Source organism: Macaca fascicularis, chromosome 1, assembly GCF_037993035.2.
Source record: "Macaca fascicularis isolate 582-1 chromosome 1, T2T-MFA8v1.1".
In the NCBI taxonomy this organism is placed as follows: Eukaryota; Metazoa; Chordata; class Mammalia; order Primates; family Cercopithecidae; genus Macaca; species Macaca fascicularis.
Window position 1 is genome coordinate 33,754,416 of NC_088375.1, and position 23,172 is coordinate 33,777,587.

At 39.2% G+C, this 23,172-nt stretch overlaps 1 protein-coding gene across 50 annotated transcripts in view; it reads right to left on the reverse strand.

Moving 5' to 3' along the window:
- Positions 1-17,042, reverse strand: part of COP1 (COP1 E3 ubiquitin ligase) — a 256,894-nt gene extending 239,852 nt beyond the window's left edge. For all 50 annotated transcript variants that reach the window (XR_012426194.1, XM_074019442.1, XM_074020276.1 and 47 more), the window contains exon 1: positions 16,365-17,042. Coding sequence is in view for 21 of the 50 variants with exons in the window: in XM_074019442.1 (XP_073875543.1) it covers positions 16,365-16,771 (407 nt within the window). In the remaining 29 variants the exon portion in view is untranslated. The remainder of the gene's footprint in view (positions 1-16,364) is intronic.
- Positions 17,043-23,172: the final 6,130 nt, after the last annotated feature.

The window sequence follows — 23,172 nt, forward strand, 5'->3', positions numbered from 1 at the left end:
TTTTGGAGCATTTCAAATTTCAGATTTTTGGATTAGGGACACTCAACCTGTATTAGTAGAGATTATTTTTAACTTTTATCTCTTGTCGCTGTTAATTAAAATCGTGTTCTTCAAGCAATTGAATGCTATGAAGAAGAAATTTTTATACCAATTGCCAGAAGGACAGATATACTGCACAACATTAAGCTTGCCAAAAGATAATGTATGTCACTTGGGACATTAAAAAAAAATGCAGAACAGATCCAGATACAGAAAATTATTTCATGTACCTAATATGCATTTATACAACATATTATCTCAGTTAATCAAGGGTCATATTATAATCAGGCCCAAGTAACATCATTTATCAGTGGTCTATTTGTGATTCCCTTTCATATGCATTATTTCCTTCAAAAGCAGCATCCAAACTTATTAAGTGAATTTAATAAGTACTTACAAAGTACCATCTTAGAACTGTCCAACAAACTAACATGTACATAGTTCAATACATGTATATTTTGGTACAAATGCTAACTCCATTTTGCTTTCATAAAATGTGTCAACTGTCCCATAGTAGTACTAGCTCCAACTAAAAAAAAAAAATTCAATCTTTCAAAGGTTAAATACTAAAAAATAATAATAATATTACCAAAATAATCAGAGCCAGGCACAATCTAGAGTCATTCAGGAAAACAAGCAGTAGTTACATCTTACATAAACAGGACCACAGGAACACTTTCGTATTTTGATACCAAATGCCAAACTCTAGCAAATAACCACCTGATTCTTTGAGATTTTATAATTTATAATGCCTTTTTACATGCATTATATAATCTAAACCTCATAATTTTATGGAATATTACTATATCCCATTTATACATGAAAAAACAGACTCCAAAACAATAAATTATTTGTCCAAAGTTAAATCTCAAGGTCTTAAATTACAAGCCCAGTGTTCTATCTTGCTATAATCTCAGAAGAGTAAATAATAATAAAATGCATCCTTGTGATTATGAAAATCAAAACCACAGCTATCAGCACATAGAAGACCTTGGAAAAATTATTTTAAATACACTCAAATTTATATACAACTTCAAAAATGAAAGACACCCGGCAAAAGGACTATGGTAATGTTTCTTCCTTCCTCACAAAATTTTCAAAACTTGAAATTTCTCTAGCTTCTTTTCCCTTTAATTCCTTAATTTTTCCTTTACTTCCTTCAAAAGCAGCATCCAAATTCAACTGGCCCCAAGTATATTCAGGACTGAAAGAAAAAAAAGTAAAAAGGAAAAAAAAAAAAAAATCTCAAACTCTTCTTTATACCTATAATGATAACGCTAGATCCTCTGAACCAAATTTCACAGGCAGCAGTTAAGTTCCAGTCTATGTCCCATCATCTCACTCTTTCCCAGTTCCATTTGCTGTGATAAAAAGCCTTAAAAAACTTAAACCTACATTTTTTCAAAAGCAGAGATTAAACTTATTTGATATTTTGTAAAGTGATTCCTCCCTAATCTGTCTCCATCAAGACCTGTGTTTAACATTGCCTTAAGTCGCAGGCTCCATGAATAAGAAGAAGAGAGGTAAGGAAGCAAAAGAATAGCATAGCGGCAATCATGTTAAGACTCTGTAATTTAACAATAAAGTATTTTTTTAAATAAGGATTCTAAGTAACTATGCACTAGCTTCAGGGTTAGACCTTCGAAAAGGATGAGACCACAAGGGACTAGGAAAGAAAGGACCCCATGATTAACACAAGTAATAGGCATGAAAAGATAATGCAAGTGAGCCAATTTCTGGTATCCGTAACGGAACAGTAAGATTGAATCAGGGAGCTACTTTATGGCCAAGAAGTATCTCTAATGATTCCTCTTACCCCAATACGTTCTTAATCTCTTCCTGGACTTTATTCCATTCACACACTACCAAGGCTCCCACCCAAACACAGAATCTGTTCTAATTACCACCAAAGGTTTACAGTTACAGAAGATTTAATTCGTCTTGTAGTCACAAGTTAGGTACAGATGAAACAATCAGGAGATTCCTCTCAGAGTAAACCGCAAGTAACAACAGTACCAGGCCTCAAACACAGATACAGATCTTCACTAGTGCTCTACCATTAATATGACTAATATTTTTCTGCTTCTCAAGACTACCAGCTTACAATATATAGCCCCTTCAGCACCAACACTACACCAAGAACTTTAGGCCAACTCAAGTGTTTCTCATTTTATTTCCAACTTCTAAAACACAAAATATAATTGGCCAAAATATCTTTCAAGCCAATTCCAGTAAGATGTAATTGCTATGCTTTGGTCACACTTCAGAAGAGTACCCAATCACAGGCCAATCAACTGGGGAAGATACCAAGTTCACACAGAAGAAAAACAGATGCCTACATAGGAGGAGCTATAAAAACAGAAATTTCTATTACAATATAAGAAAATACGAACAGGGTACCATGTGTAATACATTTCATTAGATAGTATCCCCATCCCATTATTCAGGGGTCAAAGAAATCTCCAAAATCCACGGGAAATGTGTTCCTTGTATCCCTAACTTGATTTTTAAGATTAACTTTTTAAAAACATTGTTTCAGTAGTTAAGTTTTATTTCACAAATACGGTGCTGAATTTAAAAGATAGTACCAATTAAACTACTCTTTTACTCTTGAAAAAAAAACCAAACACTGTATATTGCATATACCACTACATGAAATGGATTCAAACAGTGAAAATCTGGATGACAACTTTCCCTTAACTTCCCTTTGGCTACCAAAAAACATACTTATGTCTGACTCAAGTTAATTATTAAAGATGAAAACACAACCTTTAAAGAGTAATAAATGAATGGCCAACAAGCACTTGAAAAGATGGTTAACCTCACAAGTGAAAAGGGGAATGCAAATCAAAACCACAATGAATAACCACTTCACACCCATTAAGTTGGCTATTATCAAAAAGGAAAATAATATGTTGACAAGAGGTAGAGAAATTAGAACCCTTATACATTGCTAGTAGGAAAAAAAAGTAATGCAGCTACTATGGAAAACTGTTCGGCAGTTACTCCGAAAGTAAAATACAATTACATATCACCTAGCCATTACACTGTGGGTAAATGCCCCAGAGACTAGAAAACATATGTTCAAACAAAAATTCATACACAAATGTTCACAGGAACATTATTCATAATAGACAAAAAGTGGAAACAGCCCAAATGTTATTTAATAATATTCCCATGTAATGGAATATTACTCAACCATAAAAAAGGATGAAGTGCTGATACATGTTACAACATGGATGGGCCTTAGAAACATGTTAAATGAAAGATATATGATACAAAAGACCATATATTAGACGATTACATTTATATGAAGCGTCTAGAATAGGTAAATCCATAAAGACAGAAAGTAAATTAGTGATTGCTAAGGTAACAGGAAAAGGAAAGTGACTGCTTAATGGGTACAGACTTTCTTTAGAGGCTGATAAAAATGTTCTGAAAGTAGTGGTTATGGTTGTGAAACACTGACAACTGTACTAAAAACACAACTGTCCACTTTAAAACCGTGTATTTCAGAGTTGTGTGAATTTTACCTCACTTTTTTAAACAAAAGGAAGAGATAATTAACACTTCTGACAACAAGGGAATAGGTAGCAGAATGGATCCTATAGAATGGAAATACACTATTACAAAATTTTTACATTGTATATGAAATAATATTATTTGAAGGTAGAACACGAAAAGTTTGAAAATGAGTATTGTAAATCTCAGAGCAACCACTTCCCCCCACCAAACACACAGAATCATTAATAAGCAAACAGTGGAAATAAAATGGCAATCTTAAAAATATCCAATTAATCCCAAAAACAAAAAAGCAACAAAAAAAGAAAAACGAAATAGAAGAGACAAATAGAAAACAAAGAGCAAACAAGACAGTACACACAAAACCAAGCACATCATAATTATGTTAAAATGTAAACAGTCCAGCTAATCCAACTAAAAGGCAGATTGTCGGCTGGGCACAGTGGCTCACGCCTGTAATCTCAGAACCTTGGGAAGCTGAGGGAGGCGGATCACGAGGTCAGGAGATCGAGACCATCCTGGCCAACATGGTGAAACCCCGTCTTTACTAAAAATACAAAAATTATCTGGGCATGGTGGCATGTGCCTGTAATCCCAACTATTTGGAAGGCTGAAGCAGGAGAATCACTTGAACCCAGGAGGTCGAGGTTGCAGTGAGTGGAGATAACACCACTGCACTCCAGCTTGGTGACAGAGCAAGACTCTGTCTGAAACAACAACAACAACAAAGGCAGATTGTCATACTAAATAAAAAGGAAGACTGAACTATACTCTGGGTACAAGAAATCCACTTTAAATATTACAACACATACATAATAGACATGAAGAATAAAAACATACCATGTAAACACTTAAGAAAAGAAAGCTAGGTCAGGTCAGTGGCTCACGCCTGTAATTCCACTTTGGGAGGCCAACGCAGGAGAATCGCTTGAGCCCAGAAGTTTGAAATCAGCTGGGCACCATGGCGAGACCCTGTCTCTAAAAAATAAAATTAAAAAAAAAAAAAATCAACCAGATGTGGTGGCCCACGCCTGTGTTCTCAGCTTCTCAGGAGGCTGAGGTGCGAGGACCACTTGAGCTTGGGAGGTTGAGGCTGCAGTGAGCTGTGATCACGCCACTGCACTCCAGCCTGTGTGACAGAGTGAGACCCTGTCTCAAAGAGAAGAGAAAAAGGAGAGGAGAGGAGAGAAAGAGAAAGAGGGAGAGGAGAGGAAAAGAGGAAGGGAGAGAGGGAGGGAAGGGAGGAAGGAAGTTGAAGAGGCTATATTAACATCAAAGTAGATTTCAGAACAAGGAATATTACCAGGAATATAGAATGACATTTCAAAATGATAAGGAGATCAATTCGCCAACTCTAAATCTGTGTAATCTTCAAAATACATGAGGTAAAAGCTGAGAGAACTAAAAGGAGACATAGCCAAATCTAGTTAGCACTGGAGGCGATTGAAGAATATGTTAATTGACAGTACAAGTATACAGAAAATGAACAGGAGTATACAGAACTTAAATAACACATCAACCAACTTTACTATTTGACATGTATAGAACACCCCAGCCTACACATGGCAGAATACTCACTTTTTTCAAGTGCATATGGATCATTAGTGAAGATAAAGCTTATGGTGGACCATGAAACGAGTCTCAATAAATTCAAAAGTACTAAAATCATACAAACTATATTACCTGAACCAAGTTGAGTTATATCACAAATCAGACATAGAATTATCGTGTAGAAATTAAACAACTGCAGCCATAGAAAAGAATGAAATCATGTCCTTTGTAGCAACATGGTTGCAGCTGGAGTCCATTATCCTAAACTGATTAACACAAAAACAGAAAACCAAACACCGCATGTTCTCACTTTTAAGTAGGAGCTACACATTGGGTACACACAGACACAAAGACAGTAACAAGAAACACTGAGGATTCCAAAATCGGGGAGGGAGGGGGTTAAGAGCTGAAAAACCACCTATTGGGTACTACGTCCACTACCTGGGCGACAGGATCACTAGCATCATGCAACATACCCATGTAACAAACCTGCATATGTACAAGCAAAATAAACAACACACTTCTGAATAATCCATGTTTCAAATAAGAAATCACAAGGGAAATGAGAAATATTATGAACTGCTTGAAAATTTGAAGATACAGCTAAAGTAGGGATTAGAAAGGGAAATTGATAAGATTAAGAGCTGTTATTGAAAAGAGGGCCAAAAATCAATGATCTAAGCTTTCGTATTAAGAAACCAGAAAAGACAACATGAAACTCCAAGTAAGCAGAAGAAATTTTAAAAAACTGAAAATTGGTGGAATAGAAAATGAACAAACTATACAGAAAATCAATAATATGAAAGTTGATCATTTGAAAAGAGTTAAACAAAATTAATAATCCTCTAGCTAAACCGTTCAAGGAAAACAGAAACACAAGAATACAAATTATCAATATCAGGAATGAAAGACGTGACACCATTAACAAATCCAAGATACTAAAAGAATAAGGGATATATTATTACTATGCCAGTAAAATCAGCAACATGGGTGTTATGAAGAAACTCTTAAACTACTAATGTTCATGAAATATAGAACCTGAGTAGTGTCTATTAAAGAAATTGAATTAGTAATTAAAAACCTTCCCACAAAGGGAAGGTTCCCACAAAGGGAAGGTTCCCACAAAGGGAAGGTTCCCACAAAGGGAAGGTTCCCACAAAGGGAAGGTTCCCACAAAGGGAAGGTTCCCACAAAGGGAAGGTTCCCACAAAGGGAAGGTTCCCACAAAGGGAAGGTTCCCACAAAGGGAAGGTTCCCACAAAGGGAAGGCGTGAAATCATACAAAATACATGAAGGTCTAAAACTATGGCTTCACTGGAAAGTTCCATCAACCACTTAAGGAAAAACACCAATTTCATACACAATCTTTCAGAAAATAGAAGGGAAACATTTCTTACCTTCTTTTAGAAGCCAGCACTGGCCAGGCACAGTGACTCATGCCTATAGTCCCAGCACTCTGAGAGGTCAAAGCATGGGAAGATTACTTGAGACCAGGAGCTCAAGACCAGCCAGGGCAACACAGTGAGACTCCTGTCTCTACACAAAAAAAAAAAAAAAAAAAAGAAAAAGAAAAAGAAAAAGAAAAAAACAAGAAAGAAAGAGTGAAACCGGCAGAAGGGAAGGAGGGAGGGAGGGAGGGAAAGAACAAGTGAAACCAGCAATAATACCTATGTTATGGGTTAAATTGTATTTCCATCCCTCACAAAAGAAAAGCCCTATTTTATAACTCCCAGTATCTCAGATTTTGCATTTGAAAATAAGGCCTTTAAAGAGATAATCAACGTAAAATACAGTCATATTGGTGGGCCCTAATCCAATACAAGCAGGATTCTTCTAAGACACAGGCAACACGCAGACTGGGGGTGACAAAGTTATGACACAACAAAAAGTGGCCCAACCTAGGCAAGATGGCAAGACCCTCATCTCTATTAAAAAATTATAAAAATTATCCAGGTGTGGTGACACGTGCCTGTAGAGCCAACCACTAGGATGATGAGGGAGGAGGATCCCTTGGACCCAGGAGTTTGAGGATGCAGTGAGCAGTGACGGTGCCACTGTACTCCAGCTTGGGTGACACAGCAAGACCACCTCTTTTAAAAAAAAAAAAGAAAGGAAACAGGCCTCCGAAGAAACCGAAATCTGCCTACACATTGTTTTGTACTTCTAGCCTCCAGACCTATGAGAAAATAAATTTCTATTTATTTCTATTTCTATTTACCTATGAGAAAACAAATAAATTTAAGCCACCTAATCTGTGGTATTTTGTTATGGCAGCCAAAGCAAACCAATACAGTGTGATATGAAAACTAGAAATAAATTAAAAGAAAATCACAGACCAGTATCCCTCACTAATAAAGGTCCAAAAAATCCTTTTAAACAATTACCCAATCAAACAAATCCATTAATGTATGTTTTTTAAATAGGGCATATAAATTTAAAAGATGTAAAAGTATATTTATATACAGATAACATGGATGTTTTTCTTATAAATTCTACAGGTTCTACCAAAAAACTATTAGAACTAGTAAGTAAACTTAAAATTTCATAAAATACAAGGACAACATAAAAAATAGTGTATTTACATACTAGCAACAATTAGAAGTTGAAATTAAAAGAACAACATTTAGAACACCATCAAAAACATAAAATACTTAGGGATAAATTTTAAAAATATGGTGAAAAACCCAAACTGAAAAGTATAAAACACTGCTAAGAGAAATTAAAGAAGACCTAAAAATTGGAGATATATACTATGTTCATGATTCAAAAGACTCGATAATGTTAAGATGTCATCTTCCCAAATTAAATCACAGATTCAAAGTAACCAAAATTAAAATCCTACATCCTTTTTTGTAGAAATTGGCAAGATAATCCTAAGATTTATGTGGAAATGTAAAGAACCTAAATAACCAAAACAACTTTGAAATAAAGGATGAAAATTACACTACATGATTTCAAGATGTACTATAATGATACCATAATCAAAACAGTATGGCACTCATGTAGGGATAAACATATATACACCAATGGGACAGAATAAAAATTGCAGAAATAAACTCACATATATGGTTAACCTTTGAGAAAGGTGCCAAGAAAATTCAATGAACAGAGATGATCTTTTCAACATATGATGTTATAATATTAATGAAGCCTTCAACCCTTATCACAGTATATAAAAACTAACTTGAAATGGATCATAACCATAAGAAAACTATAAACCTTCTAGAAGAAAATACATGAGAATGTTTTCTAATTTGGTGTTAATTTCTTAGCTAGAACACAAAAATTAAAAATAATAAAAATCAATTTGGACTTAATCAAAATTGAAAACTTTATCGATACATTAGAAAAAAGAAAAAACTTTTGTGCTTTAAAAAATTATTAATAAAATGAAAAGATAAGCAACAGACTAAGAGAAAATACCACAATACATAGGTCTGACAAAAGATGTATGCAGAATACATAAAGAACCCTTACAATGCAAGATGACAAGCAATTTTACGGGGAAAAAAAGGGCCACATATTACAAGAGACACTTCACAAAAGATAATGCAAATGAAAAATAAGCACATAAAAGTATGTTAATAACAATGAGATAAAACTACATATCCACAAAAATGACTAATATTTAAAAGACTGAAAACACAGAGCGCTAGCAAGAACGTGAAACAATAAGAACTTTTATTTGTTGCTGGTAGAAATGCAAAATGGTGGCCGGGCGCGCTCACGCCTATAATCCCAGCACTTTGGGAGGTCAAGGCAGGAGGATCACGAGGTCTGGAGATCGAGACCATCCTGGCCAACATAGTGAAACCCCATCTCTACTAAAAATACAAAAATGTAGCTTGGCATGGTGGCAGGCACCTGTAATCCTAGCTACTTGGGAGGCTGATGCAGGAGAATTGCTACTCCGGAGTCAGAGGTTGTAGCAAGCCAGGAGAGCGCCACTGCACACCAGCTGGGGCGACCGTGCAAGACTCTGTCTCAAAAAAAAAAAAAAAAAAGGAAAAAAAGGAAACGGAAAATGGTACAGGCAGTTTTTAAAAAGTTTTGCAGTTTATTTTAAAATTAAACATATACTTGGCATAGAACCCAGCAATTCACTACTAGATATTTTTACCCTAGAAATGTGAAGACGTGTTTGCACAAAAACCTGAATGCTTACAGAATTTTCTAAATAATAGTCAAAAACTAGAAACAAGTCAAAAATCTTTTAACCAGAAAATAAACAGCTCATGTTACATCCATACAATAATGGGATACTACTAAGCAATTAAAAGAAAAAAAAATAGTACATTCAACATCAGTGAATTTCAAAAACATTATACCACATGAAAGACACCAGACACAAAAGACTATCTACTAAAGGACTCCATTAATATGAAATCCCAGAAAAAGCAAAATGACAGCAATACAAAGCAGATCACTGGTTGCCAGGTGTTAGGTGTGAAGGTAGACACAGAGTATGAAGTGTTGGCAAAAGTCAACTTTCTGCAAATGTATCATAGCTTCATTAAGGTGGTGACTGCACAGGTGTATTCATGTGTCAAAACTCATTCAACTACACACTTACGACCAGTGACTTATTTTATGCAAATTATAACTTAGTAAAGCTGATTTTAAACAAAATCAGCCTCTAAATAAAGGCAAGGAAATAGGTGGTTAACTTGGGTAACTATTTGTAATAGTGGTTAAGAACCTGACCTCTGAGTCAAATTGTTTGAATATAAATACTGGCACCACCATTATTAATTGTGTAACTTAGACAAGTTATATAACCTCTCTTGAGCCTCATTTCCTCATCTACAAAATGGGAACTATAAGAGCATCTATATCAAACAGTTGTTCTGAAGATTAAGCAAGTAATGTAAAACCTTTAAAACAGTGCTTGGCAAATAGCAATTTATATTTGAGCACTTACTATTACGAGTATTTGTCCTAAACGAACTGTCAGTACAACACATTCCATCTTCATTTGAGTGGACTTGGCATTTATGAACTTTGAGATGCAAGTATCTAAAAGTACCCCAAAACAGTCATCAGTAATTTTTACAAAGCCTACTTTGTCTCATTATCTCTATTTAGAGCCAAATGCCCACCCGTGAATTAATACTAAAGACAGATGATTCCAATGCACTAGACACTTGAGCATGGATTATATGTTCCAATTCTGAATTTGGGGAAGAAATGTACCATCCCAAACCAGAGATTAGGACACAAGGATGGATTCCCAATGGTTACACCAGAAATACAATAAACAGAAATCAGACCACCTACTGCATTCTATGTTCCACTTTATATAGAAACAGAGGCAAAATCAGTTCATAAAACTTAATTGTGAAAAATGAAAGGACAACTAACATATTTTAGGATATAAAGAAAAACATGTTACTCTCAGTGAATATATTGTTTGAGAAAGTACCAACCTATCTGAATAGAACTTGGCTCATACATACATACATAAAGAAAGAGGACAAAGAACGAGTAAGGTAGAAGGCAAAGACAAGTCTGCACAAAAACCTGAATGCTCACAGAATTTTGTCCTACAGACAACACCACATATAAAAACAGATCAAGAATTTTAAAAGCACTTTAACTTTTGAGAGACAGAGTTTCACTACATTGCCCAGGATGGACTCAAACTCCTGGAGCTGAGACTACAGGCATGCACCATCATGCCCAGTTTAAAAAACATTTTATTTGGTATACAGATTGAATATCCCTAATCTGAAAATCTGAAATGCAAAATCATGCAAAATCCAAAATTTTTTCAGTGCCAACATGACTCTCAAAGGAAATGCTCACTGGAGCAATTTGGATTTCAGGTTTTTCAGATTAAGGATGCTAACCTGGTAAATATAATGTAAATATTCCAAAATTCAAAAACAAAACCAAAAAAAAAAAAAACCCTAAAATCCAAAACACTTCTGGTCTCAAGCACTTCAGATAAAGGATACTCACCCTGTAATATAAATTTTAACAGGAAAAAGACGATGGGCTAATTTCATGGTCAAAAAAGCCTTTCCCCCCAACCTATGGAAGTTTTCTGAGGAAAAGGGTAGCAGGTTGAAATAATAATATAAAACACGAAGAAATCACCATTAAGAACAAACATACACATACAAGAAGGAATAGTAAGCAACAAGGTTTAAGGCTAGTTACTATAATCAGTAACAGTTCTTAGATGGAACATACCCACCTATGTAATGTTGGCTCATTATCAGAAAAGGTATAAAAATTTGTAAAAGGAAAAGGTAACTGCTTATCAACACATTCTTTAGTAATGAATTACTACTGCACAAGTACCGCCTTCTCAATTTATAGATCACAATTCAAAGTTAATAGTCTTCCTATCCTGTTTCATAATCATCTTTATTTTCTCTACCATTTAAATCACCCACAGAAGTCTGCTGCTGCCATTGATGCTGATGCCCCATCATCTGATAGTCCATAGGTCTGACAGTACCAACAGGTCTGATAAAATATGCCATCTCCTGCAGAGTATGTTTCATCATTGTCATCCAAATGGCACATGTATTATAAAGCAAAAGAAGCATCAAGTTTGACCTTTGCAGGTTCAAGTAAGTTCTTGACAGATGTTACTATAATAATAATATAATAAATGCTGGTTCATTCCAGTAACTGAATATGCTTTAACAGCTCTTTAAAATACATTTAGTCTTGTATTTATAAGCTCACAATGGTCTAAAAAGAAAAGCCACTTGAACTTTCCACTTTCCTATCTATCATAGGAAATTCAGTCCTACAATTCAGTGACTTTAAAAAAATTTTTACCACTGTACCCAGTGAGAAATACATTGCATATACATTGCTGCACAAACTGTTACTATCTTTATTACGACAGATTCTGTGATATGTTCTATTTCCCTTTTTTTTTTTTTTCAGAGACAGGGTCTCACTCTGTCCTCCAGGCTGGAGTGCAGTGGCGCAGTCATAGCTCACTGCAGACTTGACATCACAGGCTCAAGTGATCCTCCCACCTCAGCCTCCTGAGTAGCTAGGACTACAGGCACACGCCACCACACAGGCTAATTTTTGTATTTTTTGTAGAGATGGGGTTTCGTCATGTTGCCCAGGATGATCTCGAACTGCTGGGTTCAAGCAATCCTCCTGCCTTGGCCTCCCAAAGGGCTGGGATTACAGGCGTGAACCAAGGTGCCCACCCTCACTTGTTAATAGTCTGAAAAACAGAGCCAGGTGTTTTTCAGACTATTAAAAATAGCCTGGGATTACAGGCGGTGGCTGCCATCTCTAATTCCAGCTACTTGAGAGGCTAAGCGATGAAGACTGCCTGAGCCCAGGAGTTCGGGACCAGCCTGGGCAACATATGGAGAGCCCTGTCTCAAAAACAGGAAAAAAAAAAAAAAAAACAAAGGAAACCAGTTATATTAACAAGAATGATCAATGGGCTTCATCTTTAGTGCTAAATGTAATTAATAGGTAATGGCTATATATTGTGCTATGCACAGTCCATTAGAGTATCTAACATCTGCCATGGCACTAAGAAAAAGGAATGGTACTAACATCTGCCATGATACTAAGAGAGACAATGATACCAGGTTATATTATAATTACACAATTAAAAGCCATTCTTCATAGAAGAGAAAATCTTAGCTTAACACAAAATAGGCAGTCGCATATTTACTGAATGATAGATCTATTTAATGTAGATCCTAACTACTTTCTATCAAGCAGATGACTAAAGTCAACTTTCCCATAAAGAGCTTACTATCTACATGCAAACGCATATTTCTGCTGCAAGAATGGCTGGGACTTGCAGAGGTAGAAAACTTAATTTGAGATAGTTGGAAAACCTAATAAAAAGGCAGCAGTTATAGAATTGTTTTAAAAAGGAGTCAGTACAAAAAACAGAAGTCATCTTTCAAATACAGATCAGACTCATAGTCTAGTTAAATGAACCATATAATAAAATTTTGCAAAAAATCAAAATAACAAAGATTTCCTTTGAATGTTGAAGATGTATCCAATGTCAAGCTAAATACTACTGTCCTGTATTAGATTCCCCATCAATAAAACACTGTTAAAATTATTCAACTTGATAATACCTTCAACCTTTTGTGTCAAATAAAAAATAAAAATGAAACCTAAACCCCTAAACTGTTTATCAATTCTGCAATTAAATATAAACTTACTTTAAGTCAAGAGAGGCCAGTGTTTATTACTGAAATTAGGTATGTGACTATTTAAATCAACAGTTCTCAAGGAGGTGAGAAGGACATATCCCTATCACCAGGGGAGCATATGCAAACTACACTGCCCACCCCAGCCTCCAATTCAGATATGTTGTCTTGGGATGTGGGCAGGTAAGAAAAGGGAGTGGTGAGGGATAAAACATTTATCTCATATGATTATGAAACAGCTGCTTCTCCTCCAATCTATGCCCCTTAAGAACCACTAGGCCAAATACATGTACTTGAACTTACAGATCTGAAATTATCTAATTGCACACAAAGAAAACACAAAGTTGAGAACTGGGAAATCTGAGTTCTCACTTTGTCCTTACCTGTCCAATGAGAAACAAAATTACTTCTCTGTGCCTCAATGAGAAAACAATTAGTATTGTATTAAAAATAGGTTATATATAACATCACAGAATTGTTCTAAGGATAAAAAAAAATGTGAAGCATATGCATATCTTTAAAATGTCCCATAAATGAATAAGAAATTATCATTACTCAAACTTGGGCTTCATTTAAATATAAAAGCATAGAATAGGCCGGGCGCGGTGGCTCAAGCCTGTAATCCCAGCACTTTGGGAGGCCGAGACGGGCGGATCACGAGGTCAGGAGTTCGAGACCATCCTGGCTAACACGGTGAAACCCCGTCTCTACTAAAAAATACAAAAAACTAGCCGGGCGAGGTGGCGGGCGCCTGTAGTCCCAGCTACTCGGGAGGCTGAGGCAGGAGAATGGCGTAAAAACCCGGGAGGCAGAGCTTGCAGTGAGCTGAGATCCAGCCACTGCGCTCCAGCCTGGGCGACACAGCGAGACTCCGTCTCAAAAAAATAAAATAAAATAAAATAAATTAAAAAAAAATAAAAAAAATAAAAGCATAGAATAATTTGAATTGGTTCACAGTTTGACCTTGGAGCATATAAGACAAGACCCAGAGCCAAACAGGAGGGGGGAAAAAAAAAAAAAGGATTCCTTGGGCCTTGCCTAATCCATATCATCCTACCCCAAGAGTCTGGCCAAAATCAAACCTGGCTTGAGTTTTAAATCAGACTCTCAATTAATTCTTCTGAATATTAAACCTCACCAGAAAAAGAAATAATTAACTAATGAGATTCTTAGAAAGTGGAATACTCAGGGCTGCGGTGGCTCACACCTGTAATCCCAGAATTTTGAGAGGCCAAGGCAAGCAGATCACATGAGGTCAGGAGTTCAAGACCAGCCTGGCCAACATGGTGAAACCCCGTCTCCACTAAAAATACAAAAAATTAGTCAGATGTGGTGGCAGCTGCCTGTAATGATCCAGCTACTACTCGGGAGGCTGAGGCTCCAGAATTGCCTGAACCCGGGAGGCAGGGGTGGTAGTGAGTCAAGATTGTCCCACTGCACTCCAGCCTGGGTGACAGAGTAAGACTCCGTCTCAAATACAAATTTCTACTCTTTAAAAAACTCAGGGTTCCCAATTCCCTATAGCATAGCCTACAGTGCACTGAAGTTCATACGGTGCCTGGCCAACAGTGAATGTCATACAAGTATTTCCTGAATGACAATGATCGATTCTTTATTTCTCACATCTTTTACTCAATTTTAGTGTACTTACATGGAAACTAACATGTTTGTGTTCGTTAAGTATACTAAAAATGAAAATGCAAACAGTGGCTAAAAAGACAACTAAATTCTGCACACCCCCCTTTGTTTCATTAGCTTATTAGCTACTCGCACTATCGACTGTGTAGACGTGCAAACACTTCTCAGCCCCAACCACAAACTGCTTGTTTATAAATAACAATCATACCTCAAATGTTCAATGAAAAACAGATTAATTCTGATCCAGAATAACGTACAAAAAAGCAGAAAGGTGAATAAAGACATCATTTTTCTGCAGGAACTAGAAACTGTAAGTCTAATCAATAACTTTCCTAACAGTTCCAACTTCTAGCTCTATCATATTTAACATCACCAACTCAGACCATCTTCAACTCTGATCTGAATCAACTTCCCTCATAACGACTGTGCAAGCAGCCAACTTCCTACATGCCTAATATTCGATCAACAATTTCCTCAAAAGGGAAAGTACAAAACACTACCAGTTCTTAACTAGCTAACAGCAATTACTTCTCATAATCCTACCAATATCTAAAACCCAATAAAAATTCCAAAACACTCTCAAGCAACACAATCAACTCCACCTTTCACTTAATACGACGACTAACCCCTCCATCCCAAATGTCCTGACTAAATGCTACTCTGTATCATCCAAGATGCCAACTATGATGACAAAATGTCTAAACCTAGCATTTCTCAAGTCAGAAGTTCCAGCATCCTCTGTTATCCAGTATAGTACAGTTACATCTGACACAGGGACGTTATTTAACAAATTTGGTTCTCTCTTTTCAAGACACTTGGTGGAAAAGTGAAAAATTTGTTAACAGACTTTGACTACAGTCGTCTTAACAGCAGATTCCTAAGTGGCCCATCCTTCGAAATGTCAGGAGAGACATATTTACACATGCATACGATGGGTACTTACATTATTATAAAAAGCATGTCTTTATAAGACTTCCATGCTTATGTTTACAGCATCATCTACCATACTTCAAATAAATTCTGACCAATTCCATCCCTCTGCATCCCAGGAAGCTTAGTCCTCTCCATTTGCAAATTTAATTCATCTCAACAAGTACTCCTGATTGACTGGGTGCTCAATTCATCAGAGAGCCAAAAATTTTAAGACTCAACCTCTTTGCCAACTTTGTTATCCAAAACCATTTATTTGACCTTCCACCCTCTTCCCTCTTTATTCCCTAAACTCCCTTCACTTCCTCCTCAGCAACACTTATCTACCTTTTTATTATCCCCACCCTGCCTGGCTACTCCAACATTCCTTCACTCCACCAACCTGCAAACGCTCGAATCCCTCTGCAGACACCACCACAGGACCAGTATCCCAGGCTCTCCAACAAGCCACCCCCCACCCCCGAGCCTAAGCGGCAGAAACTCATAATTTAGGGACAAGGAGGGCGTGCTCTTCAAACCCACCATACGAAGTCGTTGCTTTTGTCCTCGTAGGAGTTGATGAGCCCGTTGCAGAGAGGGGCGAGAAGAGGTCGCTTCCTGCTGCCGCTGCCTAGGCTGGAGCTGCTGCCTCCCACGCCGGCGCTGGGCCTGGCCACGCAGCTGTGCCGGGACAGGCCCGTGGACACCGCCCCGCCGCCGCTGCCCGACACGGCGGGTGCCACCAACACAGGCCGCACTGGGCCCCCGAGGCCGCCCGAGCCGGCGGGCTGGGCCGCCCCGCCGGACACCAGCGCTGCCGCCGAAGCCGCCACGGAAGGCGGCGACGGGGAAGAGGATAAAGACGAGGAGGCGGAAGTCACTGAGGAGGCCGCCGAAGAGCCGGGGCTAGTCCCAGCGGAGCCCGACCCGGCCTGGCGGCTACCAGACATCGTGACTCCCTCCCCTCCGGCCGGACGCTCGGAGGAGAGGGACCGCGACCTCGACCCTCCGCCGCCTCACCTCCTCTCCGCCTCAGTGCATCCTGCGGACGCCCGCTGAGCCGGGAGGTGGGGCTGAGGAACAATAAAGTTGCGTTTTTTTTTTAAGGCAACCACACAACAGCGTCCGACGGGAGGGGGCGGAGGAAACTAAAAAAGCGCAGTAGAAGACACTACCGCTGTCGAGGCCGCCGCCGCAGCTGTCGCGGCAGCAGCCAACCCCGACGCGCCGTGGCCGGCCGTGCGCGCGCGCAAGAGCGGCGGAAGAGGCGGGCGCGGCAGGGGATACAATTGGGGACGCAGCCGGGCTGCGCTCAAACACAAATGCCGCGCCCTCGGGGACTTGGGTTCCTGGCAAAGGGAGTCTCTCTGTCCCAAGCCGTTTTCGCTCCAGAAAACGTGCCAGAGAGCAGACCGTCCTAATGCAGTAAAAGAGTCGAGGAGAGTGGAATGATTGGTAGAGGTGGTGGGGTGGTTTGAAAGACGGGAATGTAGAGGGCGGAAACCCTCAAAATGCGACTGCGCACGCGCGCGCTGGGCGCGGACGCTCACACGTTCCCAGGGTATCCGCCCCAAGCGGAGAATATCGGCGCAAGCGCGGAGGCACCGTGTTACGCATGCGTGCGAAAGCACCATGGTCCGGAACGGGAAGAAGGAGCTGTCTCTTGCCTCCTGAGGGGTAGGCAGCTGCTTCCGAATCGCGGAGTGAAGGTTCTCGCAAGCTGGAGACTCACGGAAAGAACCTAGAAGCTCCGAGAAGTTGCAAACAGCACTGCATTGAACCAACGCCTCCTGCTCTACTGATGGTGATTCCACAGTTTTGTGAGGAATAAGTTAAGATGAAGTCAGTGAAATTTTCTGCAAATTGCAAACATTGTAGCAAGTGTTACCAATTTTATTAGTAGACCACGACTTCACTCCTGTATTTTGAAAAGCTGTTTGCCAAATTGAACATAATAATGGGAAAACAGATTTTGCCCAGTCAGACCCAGCTCAGTCAGAACCTAGGTTTATTGTGGATCTGATATAATTCTAGCACAAAACAAGGAAACCTAGCATTTAATACCACCAGAAAATACACAATTTCTGGTAGGCTTTTTTAGAATATTGAAAATTGATTGTAGGCGGGGGCGGTGGCTCGTGCCTGTCATGGGCAGCACTTTGGGAGGCCTAGGGGGTCGAATCACCTGAGCCTGGAGGCTGAACCTGAGGTTAGAGACCAGCTTGGGCAACACAGCGAAACCCCGTCTCTACAAAAAGTACAAATAATTAGCTGGGCATGGTGGCAGCAGGCCTGTAGTCCCAGCTACTCGGGAGGCCGACGTGGAAGGATTGCTTGAGCTGGGCAGGTTGAGGCTGTAGGGAGCGGAGATCGCACCACTGCACTCCAGCCTGTGAGACAGAGACCCTGTCTCAAAAAAATAGATGGATGGATGGATGGATAGATAGATAGATAGATAGATGGATGATAGATTTTCATTTGCTACATTCTAAGGGGTGGAAGTTAGAAACAACTGTGATTTTTATCCTTTTCAATTCTATCATTTTATGATTCTTATATATTTATTTGGGAGTAAAGTATTGTGAAAATACTCATGACTTAGTAAACTATTTGCGTATTCAAGGAGGTAAAGGCAGACAAAGATTTTTGATTTTTTTTTTTAAATGAGAATTACGTAATTGTTTTTAAATCATTATCCTTGGCTGCAAAAATCAGTAACGAGGTGACGCCAGTCGGAGACTGGACAGGAAGTTGCCGGGCACATGTTTTCGCGGAAGTATTTTTTGTGTAAGATTGTGGCTTTTGGCCAGGCGCGGTGGCCGATGCCCATAATCCCAACATTTTGGGAGACCAAGACCAGTGGATCACCTGAGGTCAGGAGCTCAAGAGCAGCCTGGCTAACATGGTGAAACCCCGTCCCTACTAAAAATACAAAAATCAGCTGCGTGTGGTGGGCACCTGTAATCCCAGCTACTCGGAAGGCTGAGGCAGGAGAATCGCTTGAACCTGGGAAGCGGAAGTTGCAGTGAGCCAAGATCGTGCCACTGCACTCCAGCCTGGGCAACAGAGCAAGACTCCATCTCAAAAAAAAAAAAAAAAAAAAAAAAAGATTGTGGCTTTTGCAGTTTTTTTGTGATAGTTTTTGTCATCAGGTGTGCAAGCATGAGACCCCTTCTCTTCATGACCCCTGAATCTATTTTTCGGGATTTTAAAAAATGTGTTAGTGACTTCCCCCCCACCTTTTGTTTAAGAGATGTGGCTGGGATGCAGTGACTATTCACAGGGAAGACTATAGCACAGTACAGCCCCCAAATTCCTGGGCTCAAGCAACCCTGCTGCCTCAGCCTCCCAAGTAGCTGGACTGTAGGTGTGTACCACCGAGCCCATATAATTCCATTTTGATTATGACAACTTTCACAGAAATGAGGCATTAAGCGGGGTAAAAACATTTATAATATTTTAAAGATTAATTTTTCAGGAGATTAATCTTTCAGAAGAGGTGGGAAATTAGGAACAAAGAGACTAGGAAAAATTAAAGCAGTTCGAGCATAAATAAGATTCTAGATTAGGATGATGACAAAGTAAGGGAATATTCTGAGGAAAACACTAAGGAACTGATAGGATAAAGTTTAATTACTCTCTGTAAAACTATCTTTACCATCCTTGAGAGTATGACCCATATCTGTGGTATTCATCACCGTCTATTTCAGTGCTTGACACAATGGCCAATATGTTGCTTAAAAATGATGAAACAAACAGAAATGACTCCAAACATGACTTCTGGTATAACAATAACTTAATGACAGGATTGGAGGTGTTCCGTAGATGGTTTAGTTTTGAATATTTTGAATGAGTGTGGGATGAAAAAAACTCAAAGAATGGGAGGAAAAAACTCAAGGAGTAGGCAATGGTTGAAAACACAGGGTTAAGGCAAAGGAGAAAGTTCAGCACATGAGAGACATATTTGGAAGTTACTAAGGGCATAGTATAGTATGCCCTTAGTAACATATCATCAAGTAGTTATTATGGACCTATTATTTCCTAAACATATTGCTACCCCCATGATTCTCAAACATTGGTACCCGGAAGAATCACCTAGAGAGCTTGTTAAAAACCAGATTTCTGAGCTCCACCTTATGAATGTGCATTTGTACCAGCACCCAGGTGAATCTGAGGCAAGTGACTAACACTTTGAAAACACTGTGATTGGCCAGATGCGGTGGCTCATGCCTGTAATCCCAGTACTTTGAGAGGCTGAGGTAGGTGGTCACTTAAGGTTAGGAGTCTGAGACCAGCCTGCCCAGCATGGCACAACCCCGACTCTACTAAAAAAATACAAAAATTAGCCGGGAGTGGTGGCATGCTCCTGTAGTCCCAGCTACTTGGGAGGCTGAGGTAGGAGAATTGCTTGAACCCAAGAAACCCAGGAGGCAGAGGCTGCAGTGAGCTGAGATCACGCCACTGCACTCCAGCCTGGGCAAGAGTGAAACTCGGTCTCAAAAAGAAAGAAAAGGAAAAAAACACAACACTGTCCTGTAATTGATGATGTAGGGAATGTGAAAGAGTTTCCTTCCAGGCTCGGCGTGGTGGCTCACACCTGTAATCCCAGCCCTTTGGGAGGCAGAGGTGGATGGATCACTCGAGGTCAGGAGTTCTAGAACAGCCTGGCCAACATGGTAAAACCCCATCTCTACTAAAAATATAAAAAATTAGCCAGGCGTGGTGGTGCACACCTGCAATCCCAGCTACTTGGGAGGCTGAGACAGGAGAATGGCTTGAACCCAGGAGGTGGAGGTTGCAGTGAGCGGAGATCCTGCCATTGTACTCCAGCCTGGGCGACAGAGCGAGTTTCCTTCCAAGTTGCTTATTCTGAGGACTGCTGTGATTTGAATGTATCCCCCAAAACTCACGTTGAAATGTAATTGCCATTGTAACAGTGTTGCGAGTTGAGAGCGTCAAGAGGTGATTAGGTCATGAGGAGTACTGTTAGTTATTGCAGGAGAGTGCGTTTCTAATAACTGGATAAATTTGGCTCCCATCTTGCCTCTCTGTCTGTCATGCTGTCTTGGGCCTTTCACCATGAGGTGACCCTCCCCATATGCGGGCACTGTGCTCTTGGACTTCCCAGGCTCCAGAACTGTGAGAAATAAATGTATTTTCTTTATAAATTACCCAGTCTGTTGTATTCTGTTATAGCAGCAGAAAATGGGCTGAGACAGAAAGTAGTATGACCCCAACTAAGAAGTCTCCTGGGGGAAAAAAAAATCATCGGTGCTTAGTATTACCTCTTTGCAATGTATTTTTTTTATAAAATCTAAATTCATGAAGCTGAGAGTATGTGATGCAATAGAATTTCCTTTTTGTACCAGATGAATGTACTGGCTGAATACATAAATGTAATGACTGAAAGTACACAGTCCTTATTAATTTCTACTGGCAAGATCTTCTGGGAAAGCAGAAGAAAAAAGAGGAAGCATGGCAAAACACACAACACACAAGAAGGAAGACAACTTAGGAGAAGTAACAAATAGGAGAAGAAAACAAGAAAAAATGAAAGTAAATGTAAAATGAGAACAAAACCCACATAGTTAAAAGAATACATGTTGTTAAATATAAACCACAAAAATGACCAGAGAAAATCCAGTCTTCTAGCAAAAGCACTGATACTGTCTAATGGAGTTAAGATGGAATGGAATTACCAAGCGGATTGAACTTTCCAGGCATTATTTCTGAGGCGTCTTATCCAAATGTATTTTAGGAAGATAAGGGTGCTGGTTTCCATCTGCAGCTAGCTCTGCCCTTTGTAACAGGTTCCTGACTCACCTGCAGGGTTTACTACCTGCTTGCCCAGATTGCTGTCTCACCAAATATCTGAGTAAACAATAGTTTCCTGTTAAGTTTTGTTATTATGTTAATGTGGTTTTCCTGGTAAATTAGTGATGTAAAATAAACTGAAGATGGTATTAAAAAACTAAACTAGGCCTGGCACAGTGGCTCACACCTGTAATGCCAGCACTTTGGGAGGCCAAGGTGGGTGGATCATGAGGTCAGGAGTTCGAGACCACCCTGACCAACATAGTGAAACTCCGTCTCTACTAAAATTACAAAAATTAGCCAGGAATGGTGGTGCGCACCTGTAGTCCCAGCTACTCGGGAGGCTGAGGCAGGAGAATCCCTTGAACCTGGGAGGCAGAGGTAGTGGTGAGCTGAGATTGTACCACTGCACTGTATCCTGGGCAACAGAGCGAGACTCCATCTCAAAAAAAAAGCTAACCAGAGGGCCAGGCGCAGTGGCTCATGTCTGTAATAACAGCACTTTGGGAGGCTGAGGTGGGAGGACTGCTTGAGGTCAGGAGTTCAAGATCAGCCTGGGCAACATAGCGAGACTCCATCTCTATAAAAAAAAAAAAGTTAAAAATTAGCTGAGTGTGGTGATGCGTGACTTTAGTCCTGGCTTCTCAGGAGTTGAAAGGAGAGAATTACTTGAGCCCAGGAATTGAAGGCTACAGTGAGCTGTGATCACACCACTACACTCAGGTGTGGGTGACAGAAAATTTTAAAAAAAAAAAGCCCAAGATTAGGAAAACCAACATTGATTGGAAAAATATTTAATAGTTTTATATATGGTGAATGAATACATATTTTTTGAAGGTACAGGAAGGTTTAGATCCACATAAAGATCATAAGCCAAAACAAAATTAGGTCTAATGAATTCTATAAGAACACATCAATTGGTGTCATTATGAGGTGGTATTAAAGGGCAGAAGGGGAAAAAAACACCTCACATTGAAACATAGCGGATAATGTTACAAGTCTTTTGCTCCGTAGATTTGACCACCTGTGTTTGTAATGTAGTATAAAGTGATCTGGAAAAGTGGATATAGTTGGAATCAAGAAATGTTTAAAACAGTACATTGTCCATTATTTGCATCAAGACTCCTTCCTAGATGGTGAGTGATATTTTTCTGCCTAATGCCTTGAGTAGTGGGTAAATAATAGCGCTTCTAATACCCACTCCTATCACTCCTGAAGTTATTTTTATACTATGTAATATTAACTTAATGTAAGTTCATAGTCAAGACAGAACAAAATCATGAAATGATGAGATATAGTATCAGTACTATGTGGAAAAGGAGGAAAGGGTCCAGTGTTTCTGAGGTCCAAAGAAGTTCTGAACTAACTTGAGTTCACAGCAGGAGTCCTCTACTGTTACACGTTGTGGATCTGTTATCTGAAATGCTTGGGACCAGAAGTGTTTGAGATTTTTCTGGATTTTCGAAAATTTACATTACACGTACCAGCTGAGCATCCCAAATCCAAACATCTGAAACCAAAATGCTCCAATAAGCAT